The sequence below is a fragment of the Neopelma chrysocephalum genome, unplaced genomic scaffold, assembly GCF_003984885.1.
Source record: "Neopelma chrysocephalum unplaced genomic scaffold, ASM398488v2 Primary Assembly neopelma1_60, whole genome shotgun sequence".
In the NCBI taxonomy this organism is placed as follows: domain Eukaryota; kingdom Metazoa; phylum Chordata; class Aves; order Passeriformes; family Pipridae; genus Neopelma; species Neopelma chrysocephalum.
In genome coordinates this window covers 10,049,747-10,075,865 of record NW_020897715.1, presented here as the reverse complement: position 1 = coordinate 10,075,865, position 26,119 = coordinate 10,049,747, and the positions used below count along the sequence as shown (strand labels likewise).

Sequence of the window (26,119 nt, the reverse complement as noted above, 5' to 3'; positions counted from 1 at the left end):
AATTCTGCTGTACATCCGCTGTTGGGGCAGAGATGCTATTTTAAAACAGGTCAAAAAATGAAGTTGAATAGTAAATATTTTTTTAATGAAACGATGTTTCACAGAGATAAAACTGATCAAGTCTGTAAAAGGTGCTCACTATTTTTCTTGTATTGCTGCTTACATTGTACATTGTAACCCCTGATTTCCTCTTTCATGCCAAATGATTTTAATGCATTTTACAGTATCCATAAGATACAGTACGAATTAACCTTTGATTTTACATGTTTTACGTGAAAAATAGCTACACAAAATAAAAGTAACAGATGTTCTTACTTGATTATGGCTTGTCTCAACTTAATCCAACCACAGGCTCCATAAAAAGAACCTGCCAACAAGTTTACAAGGTGGGCTATGGACAGCAGAGTACATGGTTTGCCCAACTCTCACCTGCCACCATTACTCCTAACACATTCAAAGCATGTTCTTGGAGTAAGGTATATAGAGCTGGATTAGACACCTCCAGAAGTAACTTCCCACCTAAATTATTTTAGGAGCTCAAAAATGCAATTGCAAAAATCCCAAGGAGTTTTACACAACTGGAAGAGCTGCCTCAGTCTCACCCCAAAGTCAGATGGTTTATCCATTATGTCAAAAGTTTATCATCAAAGTCCTGCTCTGCATCCAGTTTCTAAAGGAAAGCTGCCAACATTATAATAATCTGCTGATCACCTACCCCAAATGAAACCTGTGGTTGGGAGAATGTGCTTGTAGGTAGACTCTTAAGAAACATTCCTAATGAAGAATATTTACCATGGGAACTGGAACTGCTTAAGGAACCTACATCAGACTAAAAATAAAAATGGAATGCCCAGAAGCCATATTAGGGCTCATGACCCATCTTTATTACACACATACAATTTTTATATTGTTTCCTCTCTATTCTCCAAGTACCTTTTCACAGCAACAATTATCAAGCAGCAATTATCAAGAACTCAAAGATTTGGAGTCTTCCCAGAGGTGCAGACAACTCCCAACAACTCCCAACTTTTACCAATATTGTATTAAAAATAAATTTAAAAAATAATCAATCAAATAGGGCACTATAAAGCCTAAAGTCATTTTTGCTGCCTAGATCTACCTAAATTTCCATACTAAATCTCAACATTACAGATAAAGCACTTTACAGCCCGTGCTTGCAAGACACATTGAAAAAAGTACAGGAAACAGATATTATAGGCATCAGAACAGAGACAAATCAGCCAGAGTACCATACTCCAAAGAGCAATGGCTGGAGACAAGCTGTTTAACTCCTGCTCTTTTACAGCAACACATGGCACATGACACACTCCAAAGAGCACATGGGTGATGCTTTTCAAGCACCACAGGTATTTTTCCCTCCAAAGGCTCTACTATGGATTAACTGTTTCCAAGGCCTGTAAGTAAGTTCACGTGTGACGGCAATAAACACAGAATACTCTGAGTTGGAAGGGACCCACGAGGAAAATACATTATGCAAAAGTCTTTCATCAGGTAAACTCGGTTTGGAAGAAAATACGGTTTAGGGGGACAGCTGTGAATTCAAAGCAAGAGGTTTTCCCCTTCAACCGGCCCCACTTTTTAAACCTCGCTTAAATGCATTTTTGTTGAGTGGGTTCCTGCTGCTACCTAAGTACTTATATTTTCCTTTGCCTATCCATCGCCTATCCCAGGTCTGAGGGGCCGGAGATTAGACATCAACCAGCCGCCGAGATTTTGCTCTACAAGCAAACCCGCCATCGGTAGCAAGCAGGGGAAAGCAGGCACGGGAGAAACAGCGAGTGAGAGTGGAAAACTTGCAGAAGTAAATTAAAAGCGGAGAAGGGAGAGGCGGGGGGCTGGAGGGAGGGGGAAATGGAAGGAAAAAAAAACCGCAAAACGAAAAGGAAGGGGGGCCGGAGAGGAGATGGGGGGCTGGATCTCAGTAAAACTGCTCCAAGGCCATGGTGAGGAGCGAGCTCCAGGAGGGGAGTACCTGGAATGTCCCACCACGGCTCCTCCAGCGTGTCCCCCATGCCGCCACCGCCGCCGCGCGCCGCCGCGCCTGCGCAGTGGCCGCGGGGCCGCGCCAGGGGGCGGGGGGCGGCGGGGCTCGGGGAGAGCTGTTCCTTGGCGAGTCTTACAGACTGTTCTCCTAAAATAAACCTGGGCGTTTAAGATGTGGGGGCTTTTGTTTGTTTGTTTCTTTTGGGTTTTGTCTTTTTTTTAAAAGTGAATAATATAGAAGAGGCGAGAAAAAGAGGAAAGGAGAAAAGAAAGTGTTACCCGCTCCCTCACAACGTCCGTGTGAATGCCTCAACCTGGCTCTATACCGTAAAATACCTACTTTCTTGACTGAGGTTATTCACGTAATCTTTTCTGAGGAACAGATACATACGTGAAGAGGGTGCGTGTTACCTGGGAATGGATGCTCTTGGCTCTTTGGGAGCCGGAGCCTGCAGGTTAAGCGAGGCTGTGTCTGTTCCCACAGGAGCCGTCCCGCTTAAAGTCTGGGCGCTACCTACTGGAGCACATCCCGAGTCAAGCCGTGGAAGCGAAACAGACGAGTGTAAGGACTGGAATTTATCACAAGGCGGCACTGTTACTCCATCTGTAAACCGCTCCAATGGTTCTTCTGAACTTCCATCGAGAAATACTGTTTGGGTTTCCCCTTTGAGGGTGCAGGTGGGTAAGGAACGTGCGCGGCAGAGCGTTAGCGTTTTCCTGCCCAGGGTTGCTCATGGACGCTACCAGGTGGTTTTTAGCCCTGGCGAACAGGGTTCTCTGCGTAAAACTCCTGGATTTCGCCCCGAGTACAGCCTGTGGCACATCACAGACTGTGAGGGAAGGCGCTTAATAATCAAACCTACGTATGGCAGAGCTTTGTGGAAACCGAAAGCACTCAAATGTTCCTGCCTCGGGCGCTAAGGCGCTGCTCCGGGCCCGTCCCTTCCCGCCGCACCGCCCCCTCCTGTGCCAGGCTTCCGCGCCGTACGGCCCGCGCCTTCGCTTCCCGGCAGCACGGGGGAGGCGGGGACAGCCTTGGGAAGGAGTGGCGTCGGGAAAGGAAAACTCCTCCCGAGCGCGCTTTACGGCCGGGCGGCGGGGCACGTCAACAGCGATGGCGGAAGGGGAAGAGGTGCCGCCGCCGAGCAGCTGGTGAGTTACGGGGGTGTCGGTACCTCTCTCCCGCTCCCCTCCCTTTCTCCGCGGCGGGGCCGAGGGGCAGGAGGGGAGAGGGGCTGAAATCCTCCCCGCCCGCCGCCGCTTCCCCCTCGGGACCCACCGCTCTCGGTGTGTAGGGGGTCGCGGTGGGAGCCCCGAGCAAACGCCGCCGGCCGGCTCCGGGGTCCCGAGAGAGGAAGGGCCCCGTCCACACACGGGAGAGACACTAAACAAGGGCCTTGGGCCCTGCCCAGCCCGGGGCGAAGCGGTCGTTCCGGTTTAAAATGACAGCTTTAATATGCGGTAGGAACTGCTCCAGGAGTCTGCCTGGAGTTGCTTTGTTCAATTCAGCTTCCCCTTTCACTGCGTGCCTGCTCTCAAGCACAGGTGACAACTGTAGGTCCCTGCCTTGTTTTCTGAATGATTTTGCTCGCCATCCTCCTTTAGTGCAGCTATTACTTATAATGGATTTTACCTCTAGGACAAGAATAGAGACTATTTCTGGAGCGTGTATAGGATCATTTTGATGGTAACAGTGATGCGATTTTAGTATTTGTTGCATGTGTATTCACTTGAGGTTGCTGAGGCTTAACAAACATTGTGTTTAAACACTGAAGCTATTCTTACTGCACCCAGCATCTCCATTCATGGCATCTTCACTTGTTTTTGTCTTTGTGCTTCTGCATTGCCTGTGATTTCTCTCTGTGGCTCTGTGCCACAGCTGTTCTTTGTCCTTTTCACGAACACGCTTCTCAAACAATTATTTTACATACCTGCTTTTTATGATCACTTCAAATCTGATGTTTTCGCTTTTAGGTTTTATTTGATGTGGCGGATTCAAAGTGTCTTGCAAACTATGCTTAGCCTTCTTTGTGTGTAGTTATCTTACTGTAAAGGAGCCAGAAGACACATGCAGGTGTAGCTGGAATCTGTTCTTTGTCTAGCTTGGTTCTACAAGTACAGCTCTTGGATAAAACAACTTACTGTCATTTACTAGAAATTGAAAATCAATTGGAGTAGTTTTTTAGCCTTTTTTTTTTCTTTTAGCTATAGATTCAGAACTAAAGAAACTCTCTAAAGTACTGTGTTGCATAAGCATTATTTCTAAGTACAGAGTTGACTGTTTAATCACGTAATTACAAAGCTGATGACAGACTCATTGACAGTGCAGTCTTGACACTTTGAAATATAACCCTTGACATTGAATAAGAACCATGTTGAAATATCTCTGAAAAAAATACTTCAAACCTCTTTCATTACTAATGTTGAAAGAATATTGCTGTTTCCCAGATCGCAACAATGAGGATAAGGATGCGTGTGGTCTCCAGACATATTTCAAGGCACAGCCTACATTGCTGATATTCTCACTGCCAGCCTCAAAAGTATAATAAATTTGATATGCTGGTATTACTAGAAAAGACAAACTTGAGGCACTTGTTAGAAGAGATTTTTTAAGTGTTTATGGGAACAATTCTAGAGGTTTCTACTTAAATGCTACATTAATATTTGAGAATACATCTTGTTACTAGAGCTGTATGCTGTGAATAATATGAAGTTGTATTCCTCATTTAGAAACTTCACATGGCTTTTTGGTTTTGATGTGTTTTTTTTTAAATCCAGTTTCAGTGAAATATTTTCTTTTTCATTTATTGATTTAAACTGTTGTCTTGTATTCATATCTCAGTGCTGTGAACAGTTGTTGTTTTTCTAAGTAGAATGTGTATCTTTTGAAAGAGCTATTTGATGTAAATTACTACTTTATTGTATTTTGAAGTATATAGGATTTCAAGTTAAAAAAAACAAAAACAAAAACAAAAACAAAATGATACTTGCGTGTGTTTGAGCTCTGTTGGGAGAAAAACTGGCAGTGCTGATTCCATATCCTCTTCACTTCCTTAGGAGTGATTAAAAGGCAGATATCATTTTGTGTTCAGAGACTGTCACAGCACCTTGAGTATGTAGAATCTAGATGTGCTTACTAACACAAAATGCCTTTTATGTTTTTCCTGTGTTAACTTGACATGCAGTGCTGATATAAATGATTTGAAAGGCAGAGGGGGAAAAAATGTAAGAAACTAATTATGATTTAAAGCCCTCAAAATCTGTACTGAGTGCTTGGAGTTTTGTTCAACAAAAACGAGGGCAATTTGCCACTGTACAATACAATTAAAAAAACCCCAAACAACATCGCAGCCACAACAGACTTTGAAAGATGAAATTGTCAGTTTTTATTTCAATATATAAAGGAAGTTTATCAAAAGTTTTGATTTAAAAATGAGCAAAAACAACTTTTTTCCGAATGATTAATGCTCAAGCTTGAGGGAGCTTGATGAAGTAGTAATTTTTATTGTAAGATCTATACTTTGAGAGTTAAGACCTGAACTAACTAAATATAACTGTAACCACAGATGGAATTGTTCCTGTGCATTTAACTTTGCATTGGAATAATCCATTTTACGGGTCCCAAAATACACTCCAACTGCTTAAGACATCAGGATGACAAATCTGGTTCACATATACCTTTTTCCATGCTCAGAATCTGGCTTATTAGTGCTTGAAGCCATATTTCTTCTGAAAGCACACAAACAAAAAAATTCCTTTCCAGTCAAGCAGGAAGCTGACATACTTGAGGAGAAAAATAGAAGTAAAAATGTCAGGGAATTGTTTTTCTCCAAAATTCCATTGGGGGGAAAAAAGAAGATTCAAGGGTGTTCTGAATACAATGGATATTTTGAAGTAAATGTGAGGGATTGATTTTTGTTTGCTTGCTTTCAATAGAGAACAAGCACTCATTAATTTCAATGTAATATAGCTTTTGCTGAAGCTTTTTCCCAGTAGTCAGGAAAATCATAAATTAAAAGTAGCAACCAGAGTGAACAGATTTTAAAAAGCATAAAACTGATTGTAGCATTCTTAATACTATATGTAGTTTATTGGTCACTTCCTGTTATCTTTTTCCTGATGTTCACATCCCCACATTTTTAATCCCTCTATTAGTATTTATAAGTATTGCCGAGAACCTCAGTCACAATATAAATAGTACCCAAAAAAACCCCAGGAAGTGGGTTAATCTGAATTCCCAACAGTTGATCAATTTTCCATGCCTTCAGCTTTCTCTCCCATCTTAAGTGTTTTAGTTAAAAAAAGTCCTGTTACTATCTGTGAATGTAGTTAGCTATTGATTATAATATGTCACCAGTCTGGCATGAATTTCAGAGATCCTTCTGTAAGTATGGAAATTTGCTCCAGATATACTAATAGGAGCATTGTGCATTATGACATTTAGAACAGTATGTTGTGTGGGAATTAACCTTTCAGGCCATGGCTTGGGATAGGCTGGAATTCTACACATCTAACCAAGATTTTGAATAGCATCTAGAAATAGGCAGTGAAGCCATGGTAGAGCAGAAAGTACAGATGTTCAGGTCTGGGGGAATTTGCCAATAAGGAGAAGTGCTGAGTTCTTTTCAAAGTAAGTGTAATAATTATCCATGTGAATAGAAGACTTCCTGGCTGATCCTCACCCAGGAAAGACAAGGATCCAGATTGCAAGCAGTTTACTGGAGTATTTATAGAACAACACTGACTGAAATAAGGTAAACCACAGCCGGTGGACGTGTTAAAGTACCGAAATCACTTTCATACTTAGTATTTTGCAAGTTAGTCTGAAGAAAATTTTAATTAAAAAAGAATTTCCTCAGTCTTTGAAAATTCCTTACTTCTAGGCTGTGAGCAATCTTGGGAGTTGATGGAGGAAAAGAGTAGCTAATTGAGTCACAATAGAACAATGCTTTTTTTTCCCCTGCTATTTCATTTAACTCCATGTTGTTAATGCATCACATCTCTTCTTGTGGCAGATGGCCATGTTTTTTAAGGTGAAGTAGTAAAACTAGCATTTGCCTGTCATCCTTACAGTGTCGAAAGTGGGGGTGACAGTACTTGGAAGAAGTTTTTGCAAATGGTAATATAGTATCAAGCAGCGGAAGCACACATTTGCAGATAACATGTTGAAGTTGATGTTAACACATGCACAGCTTTCTAAGCTATGAATGTTGGGTACTAGTAACTGGTAGAATTAGGACTTGTGGGTCTGTGAAACATTCTTTGCTGGGCGATTTTATAATTAGTGTAGATGTGCTTTTAAGTGTTTTCCTTGGGTGACTTAGAAACCAAGTTTAAGTATTGCAATTTAAGACCTTTCTAGCTGAAATGGAATTTGCATGCAGCTGTTGCATTCATTTCTGCATGCATACCTGTTTAATACTTGGACAGTATTTGTAGCAACTAGTTGTATTTTGTGTGCTGTAATTCAAGGCCTGTTGCTCTCTAGTCTGTTTGTCGTATCAAATGTTCACAGAAATGTGCAATATGTCTAAGAGCCGATGTGTAACTTCTGTTAAAGTTAGATCATTATAGAGTTCATGAAGTTCTGCTGAGGGCTAGGATGCTTCTTTGTGTAAATGTCCCAGAAATACTTGATTTTTTTACTTGGGGTTAACTGATTCATTAGTTTAACTTTTCCAGTGTTAGTCATTGCATACACGATTGGACAACAGGATAGGTGATGGAAGTGCAAGTGTACTTTGGTATTCCCCTTCCCCTCCATTTCTGTCTCAAGAAGGGGATCATCAACCCATGCAACCTGTAGTCCTACAAGAGTGCTTTGGGATTTTATTTTTTTTTTAATACTAAAAATGTGAGAAAATAAGGCAAGTCAGTCTCTTTGCAAACTGTGCTTTCTTTCATCCAAAGCTGCAAAATTACTTGAAGGAAGCAGACAGTTACTTGTACCCCAGTGTATATTTGAAATGTGATTTAAAGTGCTACCAAAAATTACTCACAAAGAAACTGGGTGATACAATGCAAGGAAAATGTTTACTCTTCAAACTTGTAAATACTTTGAGAAGTCTATGAGTAAGGCTAGCTTGTTGTTTATTGCTAAGTGTCTGCATACATTCTTACAGGTTTGAGATTTTAATCTGTTTATCCAAAAGGGTGATATTTAGAAAATCAGAAGTGAGTGTCTTAAGTTTTCAGGAGACCAAACTTGTGAACCTTTATATCGAGTCAATTGTGGATAAATGCAAATTAAAGAAGTAGACGAGAGTTCAACAGCTGACATTCTTTTTCTGTGGGTATTTGAATTGACTGCATAGTATGTAAGGTGGAATAATTGAGAATTACACTGATAACACTTTAACATCTGTTACTCCATGTGTATAAATAGATGTGTTATTCACAAGGAATGCATCTTTGCACTTGAATATCTGTCCTGGATAAACAGTCGTGTTTTGTGTTTTTCTCTGGCTATAAACCTCCTGGCTGTGTGTTTAAGTTGTCAGGTATATGAAGCAAAGCCTTTCCTAAGGCATATGTCAGAGCTAGAAGAGTTAAGAGGCTGTAGAAAGGGAGAAGTTTTGCCTATGGGACCTATGTATCACTGCCGTTGCTGTTTTTCCAGTGAATCTGGTGTTTTGCCACTGCTCTGCTACATGATATTGAAATTCCTGAAATCATCAGATGTGGTTCTCTTATTATTGACAGCAAGGAAACATTGAAACAGTCTGCAGAAGCTATCAGAGATATTGTAAAGTAATAATTTCTGAATGCATACCTTCTTATCTGTAATGCTTGTGAACTTTTGTTGTCTTACTATGGCAACTGTCATTACGCTTCGACTGTCTTGTGTATTTTGCTACTCTCTACAAAACTATTAATATTTTTATCTGTTTTAGTTCAGTCTTGTGCATATGTCCGCACTTAGAATACTGGAACTTGATAGTTAAATAAATCTGATTTGACTAAAAGCTCATTTCCCATTTCGGGGAAAGATGAGGTTAAAAACTGACTGTTCCAAACCTTTGAAACAAGTGTTCTGTTTTCTAGGTCATCTAATACTTTATTTAAAAATAACTCCACCATCTAATGTAGGTGTAATGTTTGCTTTGTGCGTGTGTGAAAATATGCTGAAATGGAAAGTTGCTGAAAGTTGTAAACTGCAACTAAATTTGCATTTGTCTGATACATCTTGCAACATTTGTCACTTAAAGAAAACAAAAAAACAAACTTTTTGTTCTTTTATGTAAATTGAATGGAATTAGAAGTTGAACAAGCAACCTTAAAAATAAAGGAATAAATAACACTTTGCAAGTATTTATTTTTAGTAATTGCCAAGTTGTCTTATATCTTTACAGATGTGTGGGATTTGCCTGACAGTAGCCTTCAGTCTAAATCTATTTAATAATAAACATTGAAAAAAATTGTATAATTTATTTTTAATATTATGTATCGTTATTTTAGGATAAAAGATCTTGCAGACGCTCTAGAAGAAGGAGGCTGTGATCTTGAAACTGTGAGAAACATCATTCAAGGAAGGCCATTACCTGCTGATCTGAGGGCCAAAGTCTGGAAGGTAAATATGAGCTCAAATTAAGAAGCAGGAAATACTTGAAGTTGTATTTCATTTGAGCCAAGTGAGGTAATTACTAGTCATCTCTTCAGTGATGTACCACTGGAATTTTAATATCCATGTATGTTGATTCAGTTTTAGACTAGTTCTATTTATTTAGTTAAATTACTGAGTTCAGTAATTGGGTAACTACAAAAAGAGACTAAAATGTTTAGAGGGCTTTCTGTTTTTGTTTTCAGATTGCACTTAATGTTGTAGGAAAGGGAGACAGCCTCGCATCCTGGGATGGCTCCTTAGACCTACCTGAACAGACTATAATTCATAAGGATTGCCAAGAGCTAATTGGTAAGTTCAAGTACATTTAGATCACCTGTGTGAAAGTTTCTGCATTCTCAGTTGTCTTATGACTTTGTTATTTGAATTAAATAACCTGAGTGATGCTTACATTTTGGAAGAAGCTTTGAGGAGGAAGATGAGACAGCAGAAAAAAATCAGTAAGAAATTGTAAGAGAACGGTAGTGTCTTACCTGTACTCTGACCTTGGCATGGGTGACATCATGGAAGTTTAAACTATTACCTTGATAGTTTGCATGGTCAGAAACCTCCATGAGTTGAAAAAATTGTCATTGTTTTCCAAGCTCCATCTTTTAAAGCACACATTCTTTGTATAGTGTCCTTCAAGTTTTTAATTGTGTAGTGACTGATTCTTAATCTGAAAAACTGGTGTAGCACCAAAATACATATAACATTTAAAGGAAGAAATTTATTAAACATTTCGGAGTTCAAAGGCTGTTTTACAGAAAAATATTTTTTAATAGCGTTTCCAGAGAAAATGAAAGGTTGTGTTTGTGAAAGCAAGATGCTGCCAGGACATGGGTAATAATACTCCAGTGTGTCTGTAAAGAGCTGCCACAGGATATGTTTGGCAGCTCGTCACAAAAATGGCCAAATCCCTGACACCATGAAACAGCATTAATATCAGTGATCAGTTGATGCAGTCAATACCAACTCATCATAAATTAGGATACTTCTTAATGACATCCATAAAAGAATCTTCTATTGTATTACCTGTCATACTTTTATTTGTTCTTGCGTGATTGAAAGTTAAGGCAGAGAATGGAGATGCTGCAGTTTCACACTTTACAGCTCTAGAATCTAGCAGGGCTTATTTTCCTTCTCTCTCTGTCCTGTAAAGGAAAGGAATGGGAGTGGAATTTCCACTGTGTTATTTAATCACAGGATCTTTTCAGGGTGATGGCAAAACTTCCCAATTAGTACTCATTATTTTCCTGAGGGGTAGAGGAAAGGAATTCCCAAATATTACTGGCTTTGATGAGAAACTATTAAAGACTTCTGTAATAGAAAAAATCGTTAACAGTAATGAGACTCACAGGCTTCTTGTAACTGAGGGAGAAAGATGTTTGCTGGAAATTTAATGCCACTGCATTAATGTAGTGTGTAGATATCTCTTTCCCTCATCCTGGACATAAAAAAATGTGATTTATAAGTCTGTAAGCCTAGCTGATCTCAGACTTCTGATTTGGATAAATATGCATGTCAGTGGGCTTTTGAGGAATTAAAGGTGTGCATTGTGGGTTGATCTGTGTTGAAATTCAAATGAATTTGTTGTAGAGTTGAGCATAAGTTGTGTGCTGAGCACATAAAATAGGAATAGAAGAGGAGAATTCTATGCATTAAAAGAATCTACATCTTTGTTTCATATAGATCCTGGAAAACCCAAACTTCTTTCATCCTGTTCTTGTGGTATTTAAATGATATTTAAATGCCTTATCCTACTGGGGTTATAAAATCACTTGTATTTTGATACCTTTTTGAGTACCTTTCTGTAAGCATTTAATCCAAACTGCCAGTCTTTTGTTTGTCTGTTTTTGTTGCTTTTTTCCCCTGAGCAGTCCTTATTGGTGCAATTGTGCTATGAAATAATCTCATGCACTTTCTTTGAAAAGCCATTAATACAGTTTGTATTTCTGTGCCTCTTTCAGACCAGCTGTCGGTGCCAGAAGAGGAGAAGTCAGTATTAATTTTGGATATTGAGTCTGTTATTACATTTTACTGTAAATCCCGCAATGTTAAATACAGTTCTTGCCTCGGCTGGATACACCTCCTCAAACCTCTGGTGCACCTTCATTTGCCCCGCAGTGATTTGTACAACTGTTTTTATGCTATCATGAATAAATTCATCCCCAGGTAAGACTCTCTTTTGCCGCTGTGCTATTTTTATTGGCACCAAAAGTAGTTTCTGAAAGGATGTGCACGTTGGTTTTGGTTGAAGTAGCACTGTTTGTAGCAAAGTGGTCAGATGCCATTATGTGTTAATAAACTGAACCATCTTTCAGTACCTGTTGGCTTGAAATCCAGGAGGTGGTTGAGTTGGTTTAAGATGTAAAGAATTAGCATGTGACTGATGTAGGCTCGGTGTGCCTTTTAATGAACAACTGCCATATAATGCAATATCAAAAATACTTATTTACGAACTAGTTCACATATGTTATGGGAAAGTGTTTTTCCCATTTTTGGTATCTAAAATACTTCTATCTCTTCATAACCAGTAATTCATAAGCACTAATTAAGTCTCAAAATCTCTTTAGAAGTAGTTGATATTTTCCCTATAATCTACTGAGTTGGGACTGCAATGACTTTTTTTAAGTTGCTAGATATTTTTATTTGTAATAAAAAATATGAAGTGGGAGTTTTTCATGCTGTTATGTAGGTGCTCTCATTAAAACAAGTTTTTATTTCTGTTGGAGTAGCACCATGACACTCCAGCAAGGCTGTAGTGTCTTCTGATTAAGGCTTTGTGAAATAAATGTATAGATTAAAGATCTTAGTCTGGTTCCCTGGAGAGGAGATTCCAGCCCAGCTGATGGATGTGTGCCATAATATGAGAAGTGCACATTTGGTGTTGTGGCAGGAAACATTTACCAGTCCTGTCACTTGACTCAGCTTGTGTCCAGTTCTCGTCTGAGATGCTGTTGGGCTCTGTGCACTGTGCGGTGACAGTGGCGTTATGGTCACGTAACTCAGGGGCTTTCAGAGTATCTGGTGCTTGAGTTTCTCTGTAGAAATCTAGGTGGTGTTTCAATGAGGTGTACACTGCTTCCTCTTATTTTTTTCTCTTCATTGGGAGAATGAAAGACATAGAAAGGCAACTTATAGGAGACCTGCAAATCTCCGCTTGGGTCAGTTTGGTCTCCGTTTGACGTTTGACTGCTGGACCATGATTACTATTTGAAAAAAGTGATGTTTTTAACTTCTTGCTATTTTTGATTTTTAAATCATATACTTTTTACTCATATTTTTCTAACTATAATGAAATATTTATTGGGAATGTAATCTAACAAAATATTGAATTACTTATATTTTTTAATTAGAATTATTCTAAAATTCTATTATTCTGTTAACAACATTGGTACCATGCTTGTCTTGTTTTGATATTTAAATTTGGTTTAAATCTGTATTGTATCATCTGTCGAGTGTTGGCAGTATTTCATTCTGTCTGCTGCCTTGTTAATATATGGGGTTTTCAGTGTTTGTGTGGGTTTTGTTGGTTTTGTTTTGGTTTAACTCTTGAGGCGGGTTGACTTCATGCTCAGTACCTGTGAATTAAAAGAACAATGAACAGGAAATTACATAATCAGAGATAATAAAGAATTGCTACTGTAAGTCTGAAAGCTGCAGTATTACAGAGGAGTTTATGAATATTTTCACTGCTGCCTTTTAGGGATTGTTTTATGAAGGGAAGACCATTTCATCTATTTAGACTGCTTCTTCAGTACCATGAGCCTGAGCTCTGCTCCTTTCTTGATACCAAGAAGATGACTCCAGACTCATATGCACTCAACTGGGTAATAAAGTGAAAGTAGGGAAACATAATGAAAAATAAATTTCTGTTAAAACTTAAGTACATGTTGCCAGTTTGTGCAAGAGTAGTACAAGCAAATAGAACTGCATATATTGAAATAAATTGCATGTTTTAATTTAGTGTGGACTTTTTGCCTTTGCTTGTTTAACATAAGATATGAGGTCTTGTTAACATCACATTTTTAGTGTTCTGGATGTTAATTGAGCCATAGATGTTAGGAACTTCTTGGAATAAGTGAGAATGAGAGCAGCTGACATACTCAAAAAGTAAGAAGCCCCAATGTTGCTTTTGATAGTGGGCAGCTATATGTTTGTAGATATGGATATACATCAGTCTGACGTGTCTTTTAAAGTCCAAATACAAATTGTTTTAAAAACCTCCATGCTAATAGATATATTTATGTCTATTACAATTTAGGCACATGTATTTTACAGCTCTTGAAGCATTAGTCATTTCTTCTTCAAAACTGCCTCAAGTTGGGGGTAGTTGTAAAGATGCTTACCTCAATAATTTTTCTGTAAAGTCTGTGTAGCAGGACTACAGCATAAAGCAGAATTTTCCTGGTTCAGTGCTACTACAAAATCATGATGCTGTGCTTGCACATGCAAAGTCTGTAATTTAATAAAGAAGACTTTGACACATGAACTCTTCTAGGCTGTTCTTTCATACTCATTGGCTTTGTCAAATTTTTTTCAACTCTGTGAACTTTCAGTCAAAGAAGACTGAAATGAATTATTAAACTATGAGGTCTGTATTTGTTGTTTTTTTTTTTTAAGGCTGCTTCCAATTTTAGTATAAAAATGTGTCCAGAAAGAATTTTTATATACTCAAAATCTGCCTTTTGCCAGTTACAAGCCTTCAAAAGAGGTATCAGGTCTATTTTTTTTTTTTTACTACTCAATCTCCATTTTTAATAGAATTTTCCTTAGTAAATAAAAAGTTCCTAGAAGTTGTTTATTAAAATCTTAGTGCTTAATTAGAAAAAAAAAAATCTTCCCTCTGAAGGGTGGTAGGGAAGTGAGCTAGGTGTAGCTGCCAGTATTTGATGCCATGCTTTCTGGTGTACAATTTCAGCAAAAAGTCTAAAGCCTCATTTTATATTATGATATTACAGTAAAATTCCTTGTTTCATCTGTGAAAATTCTTATTCTATATAGAGGTATTGCTACTATGTAGAAATATATGAGCAACATACAGAGACCTGTCTCCTGTCATTATCTTATTGTTCACTAAAGATTTGTCTTCATTTGGATTTGAGTCAGAATTGAATAGATCTTATCTTTTGCTAAAAAACTATACTAGGAAATGTTGAAGTATTCCATGATAGTGTTTAAAAACAGAGACTGAGCTTTTCAAAGCTGTGGCTCTGTTGATACATAATTTGCATGCATCAGCAAGTTCCATAAGACCCCAATGAAGTCAGCTGGTATGCATTTGAGTTAGGTGTGATTGCAAATATTATCTGACATGTATGAAAAGAAGTTCCTACCTTTTATCCTCTTTGAACTTTTGCATATCAGAGAGGATGTATTTTCAAGTGAGAACATGGGAGCAGGCAAAGAGTTTCTTAAATGGTAATGAAAATTTTCTGTTGCTTGCAAATGTTTAATTAGTCATAAAGCATCTTAATGTAATGTTAAGTAAGTGATGTTGTTAAACTAATGTTGCAACCATGTTCAGTTAGCTCAATTCTACTGTGAAAAATAAAAATAATTATGTTTGCAGGATCCTTTCGAAGTCCTAACTGCTATGCTATTTGAGTATATATATTCTCCTATGAATTTCTTGTTGGTGTAATTGATATTTAGCAGTGTCTATGAGCTAAACAGTATTCCAGCTTGATTGTGTTGTCTGTGGTTGAATTTACAACACTGACAGTGTACGGCCAACTTTGCCTTCCCACGAGGTGTCTTTGTTCACAGATAATCTGTTGTGTTATGCAATGTTTCCATAAAAATTGGTTTTGAGCGTAGATCTATCCTTCAGTGCATAGTGCAGACAGATGTTTTACCTTAATTTTGTTGGGTTTATTTTGTTGGGTTTCTCAGTTAAAAATGTTATCATGATAAGATTGTTCCTGGTTATTGCTTTTTCTCACATTATTTTCCAAATTTTTTAGCTTGGAAGCCTCTTCTCATATTACTGTTCAGCTGAAGTCACTCAGGCAATATGGGATGGATATCTACAACAAGCAGATCCATTCTTTATTTATTTCTTAATGTTGATCATCCTTGTCAACGCAAAGTAAGTATATAGTTAATTTGGAACATTCTTTACTGACACTGTTTTAATTCAGGTTTGTTTCATTTTGGTTTTACTGACTTAATCTATGCCTGTGACTTTACTGTTTTCAGAGACGTTATCTTAGCACAAGAATCAGATAAAGAGGAAATGATAAGTAAGTACTGCTCTTACATAACTGCTAGTGAAATATTTACCATATACTGTAATCCCCATTTATTATTATTTTAAATTGCTAAATAACTGAATGATTTATTTCTGTGTGATTTTTCTCATTAATCCCTCACCGATTAATTCCTTTCTTACTGTTCTTTGCTGCATCATATTTGCCCTATCCTCAACATTCTCTCCTTGTGTTTCCTATTAGTAGTCCCACACCTAGTTTCATACTTCAGTTTGAAGTACTTGAAACAATTATTGTGTCTCTAAGCCCAAAGCAGCAGTTTTCAAATCCTTCTTTAAATCTACTGCACCTATTGCATTTTCTGGATTATTATCTTCATGTGCACTTGATTTGAGCCTAATTCATTGTTCTTGTCTTACCCTCTCCTACATTTCTTGTGAGCATATTTCATCTGCCTTTGTATTTTTTCACATACATAATACAATATAATTAATCCCCTAGTAGTTAAAAATGAGAGTGCTTGAAATTTTACGTCTTCACCATTTACTGTAGAACTACACTCCTGTATCATCCTGGACATATAACAGGAAGACTGTCTTGGTCAGACCTTTTTAAAAAAAGTAGCTGACTTAGAATTACAACTGAAAACTAAAATTATACAGAAGTAAGAATGTGTTAAAAATTAGTTTGTGTAGAAGGTTTGAACTTGTAGCAAAAAGCATAAGTTTCCTATGGATAAAAGAGTATTTCCTATGTCTTCTCTTTCCATCTAGAGAGTGGATCAATATTAATGTTGAATCAATAAACTAGCTTACGTTATGCCTTATTAAAAATAAGCGTTCTTACTATTTGAAAATGTGTGTGTTGCTTCATTTCTATGTCTGAAATAGTGTTGCACTTATGTTGTTTTTCTGTCTCAGAATTCTTAGAAACTTCACCAGCCAATCTCGATTTAGAGGATATAGAAGATCTCTTCTCTTTGGCACAATATTACTGTAGCAAAACTCCAGCTTCTTTCAGGAAGGTAATAACAGTAATTTTGAAATTCTCTTCTTTTTGGTGACTGTTTAAGCACTCACTAACTTTGAATGTTTCATTGCAGTTTTTTTAACAATTTTTTCATGTTGTTACTCTGATGGTCTTTACTGTTAGGATCTTTATAAGATAAGAAGGTTAAGTGAAACATCTTGGACAGAAGCTTCCCTGCAATATTCTTACTTCCTGACTGATGACCTTGTTTTGCAAACCGGTTTCTTGTAAAAAGTGATGCAGCAAAACTGTCATATTGACACAGTTGCAGTGTAGTAGACTGCACCACAGTCCTGGCTGTACTTGTGATAGCAAAGAGGAAAGGGTTGCTTACTAGAGATAAAGCTGTTATCACCTGCACTGTTTTTGCAGCTCTTCCTTACTCAAGATATCTGACTTCACTGAATGAAATTAAATAAAAATATTTGATAGCCATTGCCTTTGGCTTGTATGTACTTTCTCTGATCCATGTAGACAGGTATGTGAGATTTTTTTGAGGGACAAACCAAAACAAACAACCAAGAGACAAATACCAGAGGCACTTCATCATGTTGGTGTGGTCAAAATGGTGAACAAACATGTTTTTAATGGAAGTTCAGACCCTGACATGATTTTCAGTTTCAATTGATCAAAAATATGATTACTATGTGGATAGGATAAGCATGTGTCAAGGTTAATGTTTGTGACTTAGTGGATATAGTTTTATTTTAAACTTTCACATCTAAAGACAATGGCTTCAGCTAACTTTTTTTTCCTTGCCTTATTAGGACAACCACAGTCTTTTTGGCAGCAGCTTGCTGGGCCTCAAAGATGATGACACAGATTTGAGTCAAGCTCTCTGTCTAGCAGTTTCTGTGTCTGAGATTCTTCAAGCAAATCAGCAACAAGGAGTCAGTATACCAAATTAACCTTCACACCTCAACTTTATAGAAAAGGAAAAGAATCACTTACTACTGACAAATATTTTTAAATGCAAACAGCACAAATATATATTTGCTATTTCAGAAAAAAATGGTTTTGTCTTGAAGTTGTCTCCCTTGTAAATGATCTGCTGACTTCAGTGCATTTGTGCTGTAGCAACTAGAGCTTAATACAGGTGATTTGAATCTGAGGAGTGTAAGCTTAAAGTAATATCTCACTAATTTGAATTTCTACATGTAGCCTACAGGATAGGAAAATTTCAAACCCACTTCTCAGTACCTTTGAGTATGTTGTCTTTTGCCAATGAAAAGTTTAAATGAACAAATAAAATTGATTAATGCTATTTTGGTAGTAGTTAATTGCAGACATTGTTAGATGCAGGGACTTGACTTTGAGTGTTGAAGACCAGTATATGGATCATAGTATAGTTAGATTACAGTGTTTCTTATTGACTACTGACTTTTTGTAGCAGTTTCCAGGGCCCAGAGTTGTCATGCATAGCTTGTTGGGGGTTTTTTATAGTTAAGCATCTCTTTATATCCTGTTTAAGTCAGTGGGATATAAAACTATCCTTACATGCTGTGCTGATTAGTAGTGGACTGTTGCATTTGTCTTGTTGATGCGTGCCTTCATACCAACTGTTTGTTCTCAGTAGAGGTGAGATAATTACACTGTGTGTATTGCACTTGGGTGATCCTTTCCCATGCACAAGCTGATGCAGTAATGGAAAGCCACTACTAGAATACTGCTGGTGGTCTGGTAATTGTAGAAGTTCAGATTAATCAAATGAAGTAAGATTTTTCAACAGCTGTTAGCCCCTTCAAGCATTTCCTGTAGTATTGGAATTAGTATTAAAATGTAATTGAATTATGTCAATAATTACACAATTTTAAAATTTTGTAACAGGCCAAATCCTTCTCTTTCAGGAAGGAGTAAGGTTCTTTGTAGTGGATTGTCGTCCTGCAGAGCAATACAATGCTGGGCATTTATCAACAGCATTTCATTTAGACTCGGATTTGGTTCGTATGCTTTTTGTTTCTTCACTGATATTTGAGTCCTGAGAGAGAAGGAGAGAGAAATGTCTGTCTTGAAAATAAAGTATCCTTAGTGTAGGCTTTAGTCTGTGGACTCAGTGCCTAGCTATGTGATGAGGTTTCAAAAGTTAGCTTCTCTAAAGGAGATGGTAGAACCATCATTTTACCAAGAAGTTTAGTCCTTAATGACATTAGAATTTGGGATTCCAGACTTCCTGTTCTCTGGTTAGGACTGGAAACCCATACAGACTAAAGACTTGGAGGAGAAATCTCTTTTTAGCATCATTTTCCAGTGAAAGGTGTCATGAATTTTAACAAAAAGCATTTTTTTCTTTGTCTTTTTTTTGTCTCAGTTAGTCCTACCACAGTCTGTTTTTAAGGAGCATATGTCTTGAAAAGGATTTGGTTGCTTTTTTAAAATTTTTGCAGTAGGAAAGGAGAGGAAGTGCAATTATTTTGGGACTGAGGTGTACTATTGATTAATAACTTCAATAAAGATTTTTCTACACTTTGCATTTGATTATGAAGTCAGAACTGAACATTCAGTCATATTTTTCTCTGTTCTTTTTTCCCCAAAATCACTTCCACTTCAGCTGACTGTAACAGTCAGTTAATGACTATGGAACAGTCTATGGAATATGTATGGAATGTATATACCCCACAAAAGACTTTTATACCTTACTTAGTTAAGAAGTTCAGTCCTGCATCTAATATCTTTACCTCTCTAATTAAAAGTATGCATTATTCAGTATTATTTGCACAAATACAATTATACAGGAGGGAAAATGAGGCTGAGCGAGACTTTAGCACACCCTATAACTATCTGAAAGGAGGTTGTAGCAAGGTGGGTATCAGTCTCTTCTCCTAAGTAACAACCAATACAACAAGAGGAAGTGGCTTCAGGTTTCCCCAGGGGAGATTTAGGTTGGATACTAGAAAAAATTTTTTCACCAGAAGGGTTGTCAAGGATTGGAACAGGTTTCCCAGGGAAGAGGTTGAGTCACCATCCCTGGAGGTATTTTAAAGACTTGTAAACGTGGTACTTGGGGACGTGGCTTAGTAGGGGAGAGTTGACTGTGTTAGAGTATGTGCAAAGTACACAAAATTTACTGTAAGGGCAGACAACAGGGAAAGAAAGCTCTTTGGAATCCATCTCATTTATAGATAGATAGAGAAGGTAGTGTGGTTATAAAGCAGCAGCATTTGGCTCCAGGAAGACCCCAGTTAATGTTCAACTTGACTTACTGATGGCTAGGTTATGTGTTTATGACTGAACTTCATTATTTAAACCACTGTAAAGGCTAGATAATGAGAATCCCTCCTCCTCCCTCCCCTCCCCAGTCCAGTTACAGGTCAGAATTTCCTTATGAATTCCCACAAATGCAGGTTAAAATTTAACCTGAATTGAGAAAGTCTTTGTTTCTCCATCTCTTTCTTATAGCAACTCATGTTTCTGCATCATAGTAGGCCTTCAGGAGACCACAACCTTGATTTTTTTTTTGAGTACAAAGAATCACAGGTATCTCCTTGTACTCCCAATGGTATTTTTTTCCCAAGTCTTGATAAATAAATGAGAAAAAGCCTAGTGGGGAGACAAGAAGAGGACCTTTCAGGCACCTAGAAATTCTACACATTTTAAAGGGTTTCAGCTGTGTAAAGTTTGAACATGTTGTGTTTAAGCATATGTAAATATAGAAACCAGTCCCACTGCTGTATTACCAAATTAATGCAACATAAAAATTGCAAAGACTCGTTCCTCTGTTATTTGATGCCTGCAAAAATAAACTAACAAATGTTAGTTGTGTTTCTTTCCTGGGGAGAACAAGGTAGAGTGAGGAAGAAAAGGACCATTCTCAGTGTTCTTAACATGAGGTTCCAGTCAGGTGGTCTCATGTGTTTGTGTGACTTGTACAGTCCTTATGTTGCCTTGTTTGTGCTCAACAAATAATAACCATTCTCAAAGTTTGTTTATTTTCACAACTCATGTTACAGTACGTTGGTGTCAAACAGCAATTTGTTTGTTCGCTCCACAGATGCTTCAAAACCCCTCAGAATTTGCACAGTCTGTAAAATCCCTATTAGAAGCACAAAAACAATCTATCGAGTCTGGCTCCATAGCTGGTGGGGAACATCTGTGCTTCATGGGAAGTGGCAGGGAAGAAGAAGATATGTACATGAACATGGTGTTAGCACACTTCCTACAGGTACAACTAAACTGCTGTTGATTTTAATAGCCGAGATAAAATGTGTCTGCATGTATCATTGATAATAACTGACAAAACATTTTCCCCTTAACTGTTTTCTACATTACTCAAGTTTACAGTTTTTATTAAACAAACTATGTTCATTACCATACTTGTAAACTTACTCCACAGATTTTTGTTTTAACCAAAATTGATGTTTTTGTTGCAGAAAAATAAGGAGTACGTAAGCATTGCCAAAGGAGGATTTATGGGTAAGCTTATTAATAATGAACTGTGGCTTGAGAAAAGTTGCTGTCTTGTCATTGTTGATATTTTTGTGAGGCTTTTGCTAAAAAATCATCTAAATGAGTAGCAAATAGGTCTCATTTGTCAGGTTTTTATTTTGTTAAGTGAACACTGTGCACTTGCACATTTGTGGTTACACAAATTTCTGAATGGAGAAAAATTAAGGCAGGAAATGGGGAAATTCCCTCTTTCTTCTAACTTATCATTCTTGATGTTTTAGCCCCTGTAGATTGCAGACTCTATGCAGAGTTCATACTTCTGCAGTTTATGTTGCTGGAAATCATCAGGCTCTACAGCAGTGGACAGATCTATGCTACAATATGAGTATAGAGGCATTACTAGTCAATACATGCAGTGTCATAAGAGCTGTCTTCAGGATCAAAGCAGTGATTTATTTTTAGTTGCTGCTGTTATCCTTATGCCTTTGTACTAGTGAAAGAAAAACCAGGAATTATTATGGTGGTATCTGAATTAATCTGGTTTACTAAATCATGTGGAGAAAAATTGTTACCTATACAATATTTTCATCAGCAGATGAAATCTAGTGTAATTCTGAATGTTTTTAATGACCTTTTAACAGCTCTCCAGCAGCACTTAGCAGATATCAATGTGGAAGGACCAGAAAGTGGATATGGCCACTGGATTGCTAGTACCTCAGGCTCAAGAAATGGCATAAACTCTGTTGATGTAAGTGAATTTTAAGCCCAAGTGATATAGTGGGATGGACGCCCCAGGTGTACTGAACTTTTTCTTCATTTTCCTAATTCTGTGCTGTAAAATGCCTAACTGCAAGTCATGACTGTTTATAGTTGTATGTTTAATTTCAAACTGTATTCACTGTCTAATCAGAGGTAACCTAAACATTTTTATTCTCTTGAGGGGAAGAGCTTGTAGAGAAGAACTTGCTTGCAGTCATTCTCTGGCAGAATACATGTAATAGATAACTCTTTTCCTGTCTGTTATTCACTCTGGGAATAAATTACTATAACGTGGCATACAATTTCATGGCAAAGCTCAAAATTTTATCTTTTTTACAGCTGATATGTTTTGCATAAAATTTGGCTTTTAATTTGGGTGAAATATGTCATTAATAGGATTCCTTCCTCTAGATTTACATAACAGAGTGCTCAGTAATATGGTTTGTCAAGCTTTCTTTATTGGATCATCTTTATCTCAGATACGTGTCTTTGCTGTTATTTGACAGAACTCTAAAGAAATACTTAATTCTGTAATTAATGTTCTACTGAGTAGCAAAAAGTAGATTACTATCTTGTAGTCTGTTTCCTTTCTTAATAAACTAAGAGATGGAATAACATTATTTTTATATGATTAATCCTGAGAGGAGTTACTTTTACAGGGTGATGCTCCTAATGGTTCAGGCGATGGAAAAGGAGTTAAGTCCCTGGTGAATAAAATGACAGTTGCTTTGAAGACTAAATCTGTGAACGTGAAAGAAAAAGTTATTAGTTTTATTGAAAATACATCTACTCCAGTGGACAGGTGCGTCATTTATATCTCACTGTGAATTAGCCATGAGGAGGAATGACTTCCCATTCCATATGGCTATTTTATAAGAGTGAAAACTGGGCTAATTAGGAAAAAAAGTTGTCTTCCAGTTTCAGTTTTTAGATTTTCTACCTCTACCCTCCTCACAATTTTATCATGACCCGGTAACCCTACTGTCCTGCCTTAGTAGTGCAAAGCCAGTGTGAGAAGCCTTTTCTCTTGGATGCTTATCTAGAATTTGTTGCTATATGGTTAGTTTGACTTCTTTTAGTGTGTTGGTTTTGTATTCAGTCCAAAAGTGAAGAATGATTTCACTTTTATTTCAGTTCCTGTCCATCCTGACTCTAATGGAATGAATTAATGACAGCAGGATTATGGATGGAGGTTTTTTGTTTGGTTGGTTTCGTTCTGTTTTGATTTTCTAGCTGCTGCATGTTGTCAATCTGAGGTTAACTTCTTTGAAGATCTCGATTTTTCGAGTTCTGATGTAAAGCTGCTTTTCAAACCCAGAATTCACCTTTGTTTTTTGTATCTTCAAGTGCAGCTAGGAACAAGAATGTACAAATATGTTAAAAGACACTTTCAAATTTGAAATTCATCATTCCAAGTACTTACCTTAACTAGATACAAGAATAAAAGCTTTCATCTGTCAAATCTTTAAATGAATAGCCTGTTGTAGTTCCTTAAAGTCCAGTATTTGAAGTTGTATGTTGCCAAGACATTGATATTCAACAATCTCAGTGACTTAATGTTTCTTTGATAGCAGGATTTAAAATACATGCCAAATGAACAGTAGTTTTTAGTCGTCTTGTACCTAATCAAAAGTTACAGATCAGTCCTTTTCATGTTGGAAATGTTTTTTTAAATTAGTATTAAGAGGCAAAAAAATATTAAATAACATTTGATAGTAGCTTTTGCTGTGTGAAGAATTAAACTGAATTAATGTGAAGATTTAAACTGAAAGAGTGTAGATTTAGATTAGATATGAGTAAGAAATTCTTTACTGTGAGGGTGTGAAACATTGGAACAGGTTGCCCAGAGAAGTTGTGGATGCCCCATGCCTCGCAGTGTTCGAGACCAGGCTGGAATGGGGCTTTGAGCAACCTGATCTAGGGGAAGGTGTCTGCTTATTGCAGTGGGGTTGGAACAAGATGGTCTTTAGGGTCCCTTCCAACCCAAGTCATTTTGTGAAATCAAGTAAGGCTTATATGTAAGCCGTACCTAGCATGGAAAATGCATCTTTTATTCAATTTTTTTACAAATATTTCTCTACCTTGTGTCTAGCTGTCATGAAGCATTGCTTTTATTTATAAGCATCATCCTTGAAGAAGATACATTGCCAATATAGAGAATTTCAATTATTTATCTAGATTTTTCCTTTGCATTTTTTTTTAATTCTTTTGTTCTGTCCTCTGCCCCAATGTACTATAGAATACCTTTCAATATTTCCTGGCCAGACAGAGCAAGCCTGGAGCGGTAAGCTTGATAATTAAGCAGTCTGACTAAAACCACCTTTCTTGTATTGAGCATGGCATCACAATATTTGTAAGCATTGGTTACACTGACAAGATTGCTTGCATATTTTTATATAATTTTTTTTCATATATTAAAGCTATTGGTTATTACAAGTACTGGTCAAGAGACTAAAGGAAGAAAAAAGAATGTATTGGCAGTGCTTTCTTCTCTTAGTTTCTGCTCTGTTATTTCTGTTCTCTCCCTTATTATTGCTTTGTATAGAATTTTTTTTACTTGTCATTCCTATCGACATTTTATTAATTGCTTGTACTAGTAGAAGACTGCAGGAGCAATTACTGAACAGATTAAGACTTAAAGTTTTAACAAGATAGACAAGTATGAAACATAAACTGTTCATAAAGCATCATTAGAGCTTAGATATGACAGGGAACCCATATAGAATCTCAAATTTTTGTGCTTCTTATCACATGGTGGTAGAACATGCTGATAGAAACAGACATGCTCATTACTGGGAAAAGAAAAATGCTGAGTTAATAAGTAAATATGCTTTGCAACTCTCCCTCATTTTGTTCACATAACTACTGCATTTCATGTAAACATGGAGGCTCCTCACATTTGTCTCAGATGTATTGCCTTATAATTATTTCAGAAATAAAAGTCGTGAATTGAAATTGTGTAAAATTACTTGTGATAAATGAGAAGAGTGGCTCGTGCATAATCACTTTGGAACTTTGAGCATACTTTAGGAACTCTATACCATTTGACCCTCATACACTGAAATGCATGAAGATTCATGCTGGATGAATTATTGAGGATTCAAAATGCTATTTGAATTTTCAAGGATTTTGGACCAATCTTTCTTTCAAGTAGTTTGCACATAATTTGAGATGGGACTTGCCCATAAGCATTGCAGAATGGTATTGTGTGAGCAAAACCAATAGTAATGTTAACCGGTATTCTATTTAAAAAAAAAAAGGTGGGAATAGCCCAATAGCACATAGTATGTTTTGTTAATTTAGAAATCCTAAAGATCATGGGGATCTTACCCCACATTTACCCAATCAGTTTCTAGAATATGGTAAGAAAGTGTTAAAATTCCAACTTCAGTGATTCCTCCATAACTCAAAGACACATGAATCTGTATTTGTAACCAAGAAGTTTTGATATGTTGAGGTTTTACTTTGGTTATTTTGCTTACTCCTTTCACTTCTATTGCTTATCTTCTTTCATTGGGAAGATGCAATAATAAATTAGTTCACACTGTATGTCACTAGAGTATTTTCTTAAAATTGCAGCTCTTAAACCCCTAGAATGGCATTTTTTCTCCATCCATTCAATTAGATCCACTTTGTGTTTATCTCTAGTACATTTCATTTGGCAGGTTTGTCACTAAAGGAGGTTGCATTCAATTTGTAACAATGTAACAATGGCCTTCCATGTAAACACCTTAAAGGAAATCCATTTCTAGTTTAAGTTGTTACCAGAGTTTTATAAAGTAGCTTTTACTGTCTCTTGTCTTGACTAACTTCAATTTATAAACACCAGTGAGATCTTCTCTTAGATCTTTCTGTGTCGTTCAATTTGACACTATTTAAATGTGCTGCTTCTTACTCAATTGGTTATGTACTACTAAAGCATATTTACAAAACCCTGCATATAGAAGCACTGCCCTCTTGAATTGTCAGTGTCATTGATGCTTATTGTCTTAAACACTAATGAGCATGTTTTTGTATGTCTGGTTTTTGTTCCATTATAGACTGCATTTTGTGTTTTGGTTTTTTTTTTTTCTATTTAGCTTTTCCTTTCATTTTGTCTATATCAGTAAATATAACCCATGGAAAATGT

The 26,119-nt window shown here is 37.0% G+C and overlaps 2 protein-coding genes across 7 annotated transcripts in view; one reads left to right on the top strand and one right to left on the bottom strand.

Moving 5' to 3' along the window:
* The window catches only part of CMSS1 (cms1 ribosomal small subunit homolog), a 224,489-nt gene extending 222,430 nt beyond the window's left edge, over window positions 1-2,059 (bottom strand). The window contains exon 1 of one of the 4 annotated variants that reach the window (XM_027681082.1): window positions 1,994-2,059. In XM_027681082.1, the coding sequence (XP_027536883.1) occupies window positions 1,994-2,033 (40 nt within the window). In that variant the 5' untranslated portion in view covers window positions 2,034-2,059. The remainder of the gene's footprint in view (window positions 1-1,993) is intronic. The other 3 variants (XM_027681083.1, XM_027681078.1, XM_027681084.1) reach the window with 3 other exon arrangements.
* A 698-nt stretch (window positions 2,060-2,757) lies between these two features.
* TBC1D23 (TBC1 domain family member 23) overlaps window positions 2,758-26,119 on the top strand; it is a 36,117-nt gene continuing 12,755 nt past the window's right edge. For 2 of the 3 annotated variants that reach the window (XR_003533823.1, XM_027681074.1), the window contains exons 1-15: window positions 2,758-3,156; window positions 9,463-9,574; window positions 9,811-9,916; window positions 11,575-11,779; window positions 13,314-13,437; window positions 15,574-15,698; window positions 15,809-15,852; window positions 16,740-16,843; window positions 17,616-17,738; window positions 18,696-18,788; window positions 20,837-21,007; window positions 21,216-21,258; window positions 21,873-21,979; window positions 22,650-22,792; window positions 24,230-24,274. Coding sequence is in view for 2 of the 3 variants with exons in the window: in XM_027681074.1 (XP_027536875.1) it covers window positions 2,870-3,156; window positions 9,463-9,574; window positions 9,811-9,916; window positions 11,575-11,779; window positions 13,314-13,437; window positions 15,574-15,698; window positions 15,809-15,852; window positions 16,740-16,843; window positions 17,616-17,738; window positions 18,696-18,788; window positions 20,837-21,007; window positions 21,216-21,258; window positions 21,873-21,979; window positions 22,650-22,792; window positions 24,230-24,274 (1,832 nt within the window). In the remaining variant the exon portion in view is untranslated. The remainder of the gene's footprint in view (window positions 3,157-9,462; window positions 9,575-9,810; window positions 9,917-11,574; window positions 11,780-13,313; window positions 13,438-15,573; window positions 15,699-15,808; window positions 15,853-16,739; window positions 16,844-17,615; window positions 17,739-18,695; window positions 18,789-20,836; window positions 21,008-21,215; window positions 21,259-21,872; window positions 21,980-22,649; window positions 22,793-24,229; window positions 24,275-26,119) is intronic. The other variant, XM_027681075.1, reaches the window with a different exon arrangement.